General features: G+C 34.6%; 2 protein-coding genes across 3 annotated transcripts; one reads left to right on the forward strand and one right to left on the reverse strand.

Annotated features, from left to right (window-relative positions):
* Positions 1–730: 730 nt before the first annotated feature.
* On the forward strand, positions 731–6,455 carry LOC129880281 (chaperone protein dnaJ 16). 2 transcript variants are annotated; one of them, XM_055954245.1, is made up of 12 exons: positions 734–1,139; positions 2,707–2,830; positions 3,312–3,394; positions 3,506–3,617; positions 3,695–3,799; positions 4,407–4,457; positions 5,103–5,192; positions 5,292–5,400; positions 5,493–5,641; positions 5,729–5,782; positions 5,904–6,130; positions 6,204–6,455. In XM_055954245.1, the coding sequence occupies exons 1-11, from the start codon at positions 1,003–1,005 to the stop codon at positions 6,123–6,125; spliced, it is 1,236 nt and encodes a 411-aa protein (XP_055810220.1). In that variant the 5' UTR covers positions 734–1,002; the 3' UTR covers positions 6,126–6,130; positions 6,204–6,455. The 2 variants fall into 2 exon arrangements, with proteins under 2 accessions (XP_055810222.1, XP_055810220.1); XM_055954247.1 differs by lacking the exon at positions 6,204–6,455 and having other exon boundaries at positions 731–1,139; positions 5,975–6,064.
* A 1,759-nt stretch (positions 6,456–8,214) lies between these two features.
* LOC129869914 (peroxidase 6-like) lies at positions 8,215–9,231 on the reverse strand. The gene has a single exon (XM_055944483.1). It carries the CDS (start codon positions 9,229–9,231, stop codon positions 8,215–8,217), a length of 1,017 nt encoding a protein of 338 aa, XP_055800458.1.
* Positions 9,232–10,335: the final 1,104 nt, after the last annotated feature.

Consider the following 10,335-nt stretch of genomic DNA (forward strand, 5'->3'; position numbering starts at 1 on the left):
CTATTTAAGGTCAAATTTCCTAATCATTCCCCTAACCCATTGATTGCGATCTCAATGAGTTTAATTTCCTTTACTCCAATAATCATGGCTATGAGTAAGATATAGTTCATTTCTTCTGTTTCCCCCCCTTTTTTGCCACCTCATACATCCCCCACAAACTTCTCAAAATTTCAAAACCGACCCCAATTCTTCTCTGCGCCGAGTGTGCATTACGCACCTCACTCACTAATTTGGATAAAATTTGATTCAATTTTTTAAAAATAATTTATTTAGATTTGATTTAACTTTATATATTTTGTAAATTAATAATATTTAATTTAATTTAAAAGAAATTAATAAATTTTGATGAAAACATATATAAGTCATAAAAATAATATATTTGGTATATATAATTATAAAAAATATGTATGTATGAATTATTTCGTCAGATATTTTAAAATCAAAATTTATTTATAAAAACAAATTATTTCAAAAAAAAGGTATATTCGAACATGTACGTTTTTCTATTCCTTCACTAAAATTTGTTTTCGTATACAATTAATACCAAAATAACTAAACTAAATTAAAAACATAATTAAATTAATTTAATTTTAATTTTAATCAATAATCGATCAAACTTGGACATATGAGTTGCACGTGCCCAAACACGGACTCATACAGTGGCGCAATATACCTACTGCGTATAATAGCTAAAACAGTATACAAACTTTGAAAAATTTGAAAATTTAATCTCTCTAAAAGAAAAAACAAAAGTCTTCTCTCCTTGCACACACAGCTCTCTTCCAGCTTGTTACCTGAGGGTTCCATTTCTAGGGTTTTCGAATACCCCAAGATTTTCCCAGAAATATTTCTTGGAAAAATTTGATTTGGGTATGAGAGAATTAACATTTTCTCAGGTTAAAGTTTCGATCTTTATGAAATAACATTAGTGTTTTCTTGAAATTTTTTGGAAAAAAAACAACAAAAGTTGTGACCTTGAAGTGCGTGCTAAGAAGAAGAAGAATGCCTGGGCATAAGTCAAAATCAGAGATGGGTGAAGCAGAAAAGCCTCTAAGGAGGGACCCTTATGAGGTTTTAGGTGTTTCCAGGAATTCTACAGATCAAGAAATCAAAAGTGCTTACAGGAAATTAGCTTTGAAGTATGTTAATTTTTTTACCCTTTTAATTAAAGTTTTGATCTTTTCTGTAATTTTCTTTGTTTTTGAGTGCATTTCTTTTGATTTTGGCATTGTAGAAGTGTTTTCTTAAAAACCCATTTTGTGGTTCTTTCAATTTTATTATATCTGAAGTGTGGAAGAAAAGGGGCAGCCAAGGGGTAGCCTAGTGGTCAATCAAGTGGGCTGAGCACCATGAGTATCAGCAGAGGCAAACACTAGTTGATTTCTTCTCATATGTTCTAGTCTCTCTGGATAGAGTTACCTGGTACGTGTGGTTGGTGTGTCTGGGAGGTGACACGTATCTCGTGTAATTAGTCAAAGTGCGTAGAGTTACCTGTATATATTGTTGATTGGAGATACATTATCCCGTGGAATTAGTCAAGATGTGTAGAGTTACTTGGTACATGTTTCTGGTGGGAGGTGACATGTATCTTGTGGATTTAGTCCAGGTGTGTAGAGTTACTTGCTACATGTTGTTGGTGAGAGGTGACATGTATCCTGTGGAATTAGTGAAGGTGCGTTCAAGCTTGTCCGGGCATCTCGGTTATCGAAAAAAAAGGAGTGGAAGAAAGGGAGAAAAGTTTAGATTTTGTGATCTCTACTGTTGTTATTACCCTTGTGATAAAGAAAAGAACTTAACTTGGGAATGGTAGCTCTGTAGGTTTAGTTATATAGAAATGTTAGCAATAAGTGTTATGATGCATCAATATTGAAGCTCTGTTGTTTCTGAGGATTTGTTTATAGAAGAAGGAAAATTAAGGTAAATTTTGAAGAAAGGGCTGCTAGCTTGCTTGCTGTAAAGTGTTATTGTTTTCAGATGAGAGCTTATACCTTTCTTTCCTTTTTTACCCTCTGCAACTTTTTTTTTGTTCTTTCAACCTGTTTATGTAATTTGAGTGGAATTATTATCTGAGTTTTAGGTCTGGAACCTACCTTTAACATAACTAAATTGGGTGAACTAAAGATTTTATCCTCAATGTTCTTGACTGGTTAAATTTAAGAGGAAAAAAAAACACTATCAAAGAATTATTTTTGCTGGTTTGTGATTTGGAAGCAAAGGAGAAGTGGTACTTTTTTCAGGATTTTGGAGGAGTTTAATATTTCATCAAGTCAGTTCTTTTGAAGTGTTATCGTTTCAGTTATACTTGAGAATAAGTTTGAATTTGAGACTATAGGAAAGAAATTATAATCCATAATTTGTTGTCTTCCTTACTTTGATCTTTTGTTAGTCTTAATCTTTCTCATCAGAGCTTCAGTATATGGTAGTTTCTGAAAGTTACCTTTGAGTTTGATACATCGAAGTACTAAATATTTCCATGGCAACAATTACAAAGTTGGTTCTGGATGTCTGTGGAAATTATCACAGCAATGTTTGTTAAACAATTAGCAACCAATTTTAAAAACATTGCTCTCGTGAGGAATGAGAAGCAACATTCTATTGTAGTTTGTGATTCAAGTCCTTTTTGTATATCAGGATGCGAGTTATATCCTTCTTGTCTGATGGAGGTTATATTGTTTTCTCTTTTGTTGACACTTTTGCATATTGTAGGTATCATCCTGACAAGAATGCAAATGACCCTAAAGCAGCAGACATGTTCAAGGAGGTCACCTTTTCATATAACATTTTATCTGATCCAGATAAAAAGCGTCAATATGACTCAGCTGGCTTTGAGGTTGTTTTCTTTCCTCAGTGTAGTCTGTTGGGCAAGAATTTAAATTAGTTATACTTTTTTTTTTTTTGATAACCGTGGTGTCTGGGCCTGCTTTCGTGTATCTCGACTAATTCCACGGGATACCTGTCACCTCCCACCAGCAACAGGTACCAGGTAACTAACTCTGTCCACCAAGGCTAGGACAGATGAGAAGAATCACCTAGTGTTTTTTGTCTCCGCTGGGAATTGAACCTGAGACCTCATATGACCCTCTACCACTTCATTGATCACTAGGCCACACTCTTGGGGTGCTAAATTAGTTATACTTTTCCTAAGCATATGATGCCTTCTGGTTGATAATGTATTTCTGTTAGAATTTTGTAGCGCTCTTTATCTTAGGTCTCTATCTTTAGATTAAGAGTTGGACTTTCTCAGTGCATTCTCCCTACTAGAAAAAATGAGTATTCTGATGATTTGCCTAATCGAAGTATTCTTTAAACAGGCTGTTGAGTCAGAAAGCCAAGATTTGGAGCTTGATCTTTCAAGTTTGGGAACTGTAAATACTATGTTTGCTGCACTTTTTAGGTCAGTACATGTTGCTTGTAATCTTTATGTTCCTTTTTGTTGAATTCAGACTTTTGCTCATGAAATTTATGCTCCATAATGTAAAATTTTTGGTTATTTCATTATGAGCAGTAAGCTTGGTGTACCAATTAAAACCACAGTCTCTGCAACTGTTCTAGAGGAAGCCTTAAATGGGTCAGTACCTATTCAACCACTTCCACTGGGGCAACCTTTGTGTAAGAAGGTATCTATCTAAATCATATATCATTCGTTCTTTTTAAAATGTAGTTACTGAAGAAGTTCTTATCTTCTTCTTAACAGGTAGAAAAGCAATCTGCTCACTTCTATTCTGTTACCATAACAGAAAAGGAAGCGAAAGGGGGCCTTGTTTGCCGAGTTCATTCACGAGAAAAAAGTAAATTCAAGGTCTGTCCAAATCTAAAGCCAAATATGCATAGGTTTACTTTATTGTGTATATTTGTTCAACCGAATGCTTGCTACTTGCACTCAGACTTCTGATGATTGGAAAAATTCATTTGGTCAGTTGGCAAATAAAATTGAAGAGCTTTTTCTACTGGAAGACTGGTGCACTGCTGATAGAGGACTCCTAGGTTTAGTGTTGCATTTGCACTTTAAGACTGATGTGTGTCACTTAGCAATATTTTATATTTAGACGAGTTAGAGGCTTAATAGTGGGCTTCTAGAATATTTTCAAATATATCCTTCATTAGATATGCTTTCTTTTCTTTTCCTGATAAATCATTCAATAGACGTAAACTCTTAGATGCTTTCGATATTCTCTTTTGTACTGAATCATCAAGCAGAATGATACTGATTTCAGACTAGTTTAATATGACCACCCAGCATCAGCAGACCTGCTTTCGTCATTTGAGAGTATCATACTATGATTTCCGTTGTAGATTATACCATAATTTAATTACTTTAATTTGATTTTTAATCAACTCAATTTTTTTTCCGTTGTGTTGATCTTTTTGAGTTTCACAGTTTGGTCATTTGAATTGTGTGTGTGCAGCTACTGTACTTTGACCAAGAAGAAAATGGTGGTCTGAGCCTTGCATTACAGGTGTTCCAATCTCTTTCTATTCTTTTGCTTGCTCTTTATTGTGGTCAAATAATCTAGGATAACACTTCAAATTTCATGATAGTTTAGGCTTGAAGAGCACTATGAGCTCCTTTTTTCTTATTAATATATGGTTACGGATATCTGTTTTCTGTTTGAATCAAGAAGTTTATGTCTAGTCCTAAATGATGTAATATCCTTTTCTTAGCAACAATATTAAGTTTCTCATTTGTCCCCAGGTCAAAGTTCTCTCGACAAAGGTTGAGAGACTTTGTGGCTTAAGGCATGGGTTCAAGCCCTACGCCAAGAGAACTAAGTGTAGTATTTTAATGGGGAAGGGTAGAGGGGAGGGCCCATCATCCCTGGGTTTCGAGGGCTGTGCCTCTGCAGTTCTTCCTAAGGGTTGATTCCAGATGGGGAAAACGTTTCTCAATTCACTTTTCTGCCGCATATGCTGAGTTCATGTTCTTTAATTTTGCTGCATACGATTTTCATACCCTCTCATATAAGCTAGGCCATCCGCCCTCTGATTAGTCACAATCCATCTGTTGCCAAAAATCCTCTTATCATTGTTGATGCTAATCTGGTTTATGATCCTGGCAATACTACATTAATACCTGCTGTAATTTTATTGTGCCTTCTTTGCAGGAAGATAGTTCAAAAACAGGGAAAGTCACATCTGCCGGCATGTATTTTCTTGGTTTCCCAGTTTATCACATGGATCAAACACAGACATCAGTGAGTTTATATCTATGCACAATGTCAATTTTTAGTATGTTTTTCTTCAGTTTCGTGTTCTTGTATTCACATTATAATGCTGCTTGAGCTAATATATAGGCAGCAGCCACAAAGGATCCAGACTCGGCATTTTTCAAGAAACTGGATGGATTTCAACCATGCGAGATAACTGAGCTAAAAGCTGGCACACATGTTTTTGCAATTTATGGTATTTTCTCCTTGTCAACCTGAACTCTCAATGCGATTCAATGGAAATATGATACTCAGCACCCCTATCTATTTCCTGGTCGACTTTTGTAGGTGACAATTTTTTTAAAAGTGTGAGCTACACCATTGAAGTTATTTGTGCTGAACCTTTTACTGAGGAAAAAGAGAATCTTCGAGCTGTAGAAGCTCAGATTTTGTCAAAAAGGATGGAACTGTCTAAGTTCGAAACAGAATATAGGGAGGTCTGTGCTTCACTAGTTAATTGCAAATCTCTTGCTTTATCTTTCTCCGATCTTACTGATTCCTGTTCTTGTTTTTCTTTTTGACAGGTCTTAGCACAATTTACCGAGATGACAAGTAGATATGCACAAGAGATGCAAGCTGTAAGTTTGATGCTTTGAGAACTTCATGTGCAACTCTAATTTTGTTACCTATTTGAAGTGATTTTATATTCCTAGGTCAAAAGTTAATTGATTGTTTTTTGTCTTCTTCGCTAATCAATAGATTGATGAGCTTCTTAAGCACCGCAATGAAATTCATGCTTCTTATACAACTCTTTCCGTGATGAAACGTAGTAGTAGTAGTAATCGAAGTAAGAACAAAGGTGGATCTAAGGCGGCCAGTGAAGATGGCCCAGTAAGAGACAAGAAGCCTTCAAAAGATCGCACAAAGAAGAAGAAATGGTTCAACATTCCCTTAAAGGTTGACAAAAGGAAAGCTTGTTAATTAGGGTGAGCTTCTTTTTGTCATATCATATCATTTCCTTTCAACTGCTATACATTTATATTTCTATTTTACATGTAGCTTATAAACACGGTAGCTGAATGAGATGTTGCTGAGGTACACTTTCTTTTAGTCCAAGCAACGAACCTGTTGCAGGACTTCAAGAATTCTTCGGAGGGACTTCATTGCAGTAGCTAGGCATCACTATTGCGCTGAAATACTGGTATTTATGGAATGGTGTGATACAAGAAGCACACGAAAAATTCTGTTGTAAAATTCTTCCCTCAACACTCACATGTAAATTGCAGTATTCAATCAAAAGTTTTTCTTGAATGTGCTATCCTATGAGAGGAAGAGTGGGATAAAGAAAAAAGTAAGTTCTTTTTGTTAAATTCAGTCAAAGAGCTCAATAGTGGTCTGATATATTTTTGTTAAAATATTTTTAAAAAAGTGAAGGATACAGATCACTGCTTGTTTTTTTTTTTGGTCACAAATGCCTAGTAAGTCAGCATTGTCACAAATCCAGCTACTATAATGAATTTTGTTGCTGGCAAACTCGTGCTAGTCTAGGAGCTGTCACCCCATGTTCAACTAGTCCCCTACCACCACCACCTCAACCTTTTTTTTTTGTCCTTGTCACAATTTCTTATGTGTAATAGTGGTGTGTGGGAGTGGTCAATGAAGTGAGTTGAGAATCATGAGGTCTCGTGTTTAAAATTTCAAGAGACTAAAATGCTAGATGATTTTTTTTCTATTTGAGAGTTATCAGAAAAAATAAAATAGAAATTACTTTTAACATTTTTTGTCAATTGGAATTTGAACCCTTGATTTAGCCTATTATTTTCTCTCTCAATTATATAACGCATACATATTACGAGACTGGATCTTTAGTAATGATCGACAAATATGACTAAAATCTTGATCTAAATGGGAAATTGATGGGTAGATTTCGACTCGATGCATAATTTGTGGACATTTCTGTCGTTAAAAATATCCACTTGATACAACAAAGCTGTTGTTATTCTATCCACTACCATATAACAACAAACAAACCAAAAAAAAAAAAGAAAGAAGACTTACGACGAGACCACGAACACTAGTTGGTGGGGCAAGGATATTAACTTCAGGACAAAATGTGAGATCTTTTATCATGGATATTAATTAGTCACAGGGATTATTTTATTCCATCATATGTGTTAAAATGATGGAATTAGTTATTTCATATAAAAAGTAGGATAGCTAATCCTATGAGATATCTCAAACTTATGAGATATTTTTATCTAGCCCCTCCCGTGTGCCGAACTAGCAGAACTACAAGTGAATTTCCTTAAGACATTGAAGCTAAACGTGTTTTTGAATTTGATTAGTTCAATCACAAATTGAAGCTGAACGTGTTTTTGAATTTGATTAGTTCAGTCACTTGATTGGGTTTATGCCAAAGATAGGAGGGTAGTTGTTAAACTATTTTTGTAAATCACTATTTATGCAAAGCGTGTTAATGGGAAACATAGTCAAGGAGTTCGATCCTAACTTGTTTTGAATTGAAGCATAGTTATTGTTGCTACTTATGTCATAAAAGGATATATGAGCCGTCAACTCTCCTATTCCGAGCTTATTTTCGCTTGGAGCTTTCTTAAGTTGATGTTTACCTTGCAAGATTGATACAATCATCTTTATAAATGTGTGTTTAATACATTAATTCATCTTTATAAATATGAGATTAATGACTTAAATAAATGAAAATTGTCATAAGGATTCTAGTCTTAAATTCTTAACACAATGGCGACATTTTCTATTGCCAAATGTTGAAATTACAAAAGGTCAAAAATGTTTCACATTGGAACATAATACATGATCATGTTCTATGGAAACTATACATATATTATGATCATGTTCTATGGAAACTATACATATATTATGATCATGTTCTATGGAAACTATACATATATTATGATCATGTTCTATGGAAACTATACATATATTATGATCATGTTCTATGGAAACTATACATATATTATAATTCAAAAGCACCTTGACACTAAAACATATCTTGAGATGATCCTTCCTCAATAGTAATAATCAACCTAATTAATTAATTAACGTAACTAGCAATTTTCTTGTTGGGATTTACTTGTAAATGATTCACAACATCACATCTACGTCTCACCTCTCCCATTTTCCCTATTTTAACTTGATAAACACTCACTTTCTCCATTGCATGTGCAAATGCCTTGAAAAATGCATCTTGATCCTTTGCAAAAAGCTCCACAATAGGCTTTGTCCTTTGGTGAGAAATCATAGCTTGATCAGATGCCAATAACCCTAGCCCCTTTTGCAAGTTTATGTAGTACATGTTATCGAATTTACCAGGTGTCATCACGTCGTTGAACGCAGCCATATCCTTCGTGTTATTCCCGCACAAGTTTCGTAATGCTTGTGCATATGTAGGGTTCATAGAAGGATCAAATTCCGAGGTCGGACTAAATTTGAATAATCTATTGCTAAATTCTGAACAATGAGAGAATCCAATTGTATGTGCACCCATTAATGCCACCATTTCTTGTACATTTAAATTTTTCGAGGCAAACATGTTGATTATTGTATCCATGGTCATGTTAGGCCTAGCAATATGTCCTTCAACAACTTTTGCGTACGATTCAAAGCTATCTTTTCTCCCTAGGCGAATTTGGTAAAACGGACCTCCAACCATGGTGATCAAGTCACGAGTCGTGATAGCTAAAATATCTGCGCAAGAAACAATGCCAGGGCATTGGAGTTCTAATGCGGTCTTCGCACGTGTGACAACGTCATAGGCGTCCCCCGGGAGGGAGAGGTTGATATCCGTGTCGCGCTCGGCCTTGGAGAAGGAATTTGAGGAAATAAGTAACGAGGCGTCACATCCTCCCACCATGCAATCATGGAAGAAGAGGCGGAGGGTGCCAGCCGCGGTGGTGGGGGCCGCGAGTTGCTTGTCGACGACGATTTGTTGGATGATTTTTTCAAATTGAGGACATGATTTATTGTAATAGTCAACATTGAGCTTGGATTCTGTGAGAGAAAATAAGGCTAGAGTTGAAAAAAGCAAAATTGAGAGAAGAGGTAATGCCATAACTTCTGAATTGACAGAGAGAGAGAATTGGTGAGAAAACAAATGAAACAAAAGCTTTTAGTGGTCTTTTTTGTTGATTTTTTTTGGGTAAAACTATCTATTATGTGCTTTGAAACTTGAGGTCTAAAAATTATTCAATATTTTACATGCAACAAACGTAAAATAGAGGTCTAAAAATTGTTTAATGCCCGATGATTACTCCTTCCCTTCTAGTATAATTAATTGTCCATGTCATTAGTAATAATTTTATTATTCCTTATCGACGGTATAAATATATATGCACAAAAACTAATTGATGGTAAATGTTTTCTTTAAAAATATATAAGTTAATAACTTAGATCAATGGGTGATTAATGTCTCATCTATTTGCTCTTAAGCGTTTAAAATTTTGTACATCATAAGCGGATAACTAAACTGTGTCGAATTTAAATAGGCAGAAAATAGAATTAATTAAGAGACTATTCGAGAAACACCAAATGAACAAAATCAAAGAAATTCGAAAGAAAAGAATTGTTTATCTAACTCAAACAAAACTAAAAGTAAGTTTTAATTTGTACAAAACTGATAATGCACATAACTTAAATATTAAGACGAGAAAGATTTTTTTTTTATCTATCTAATGAAATTTACACTAACTATTTATATGAAGAAGTATAAAGCAGAGGTGGCTCAAGAGGAGGCTAATAAAACCTTTAATTTAGGCCCCATTTTTTTTAATTAATAGTGAATTTTTTAATTTTATTTTTGTTCAAATTATATTAAATTTGAAGAAAACAGTAACGAATTAGTAACTAAGTGAAGGAAGAAGCATCGACTTAGTGACAGTGACCAAAATACAGAGGAAGAAGGAGGAAGAGAGAAGTTAGGGCATTCTACTGTATTGAAGAATATTAAAAATGTTGTTATTCTAGAGACTTCCCAATGCCCTTCATATATACATGTCCTAGATATTTTATCAATCCTCTAACTACTAATTAGTTACAACTAACCTCTTAGTTATATCAAGCTAACAACTTTCTAACTAACTACTAAGTCACAACTCCTATTTTATCACTCCCCCTCAAGCTGGCAGGTACAAAAATATCTAGTAACCCCAGCTTGGAA

Source organism: Solanum dulcamara, chromosome 2 (assembly GCF_947179165.1).
Source record: "Solanum dulcamara chromosome 2, daSolDulc1.2, whole genome shotgun sequence".
Taxonomy (NCBI): domain Eukaryota; kingdom Viridiplantae; phylum Streptophyta; class Magnoliopsida; order Solanales; family Solanaceae; genus Solanum; species Solanum dulcamara.

What these genes read in the sequence shown, in the direction of transcription:
- LOC129880281 (XM_055954245.1), top strand. Translation starts at nt 1,003, where the DNA reads ATGCCTGGGCATAAGTCAAAATCAGAGATGGGTGAAGCAGAAAAGCCT. An exon ending in ACATGTTTTTGCAATTTATG is followed by an intron (nt 5,401 to 5,492) that starts GTATTTTCTCCT and finishes CGACTTTTGTAG; the next exon opens with GTGACAATTTTTTTAAAAGT. An exon ending in TCGAAACAGAATATAGGGAG is followed by an intron (nt 5,642 to 5,728) that starts GTCTGTGCTTCA and finishes TCTTTTTGACAG; the next exon opens with GTCTTAGCACAATTTACCGA.
- LOC129869914 (XM_055944483.1), bottom strand. Translation starts at nt 9,231, where the DNA reads ATGGCATTACCTCTTCTCTCAATTTTGCTTTTTTCAACTCTAGCCTTA.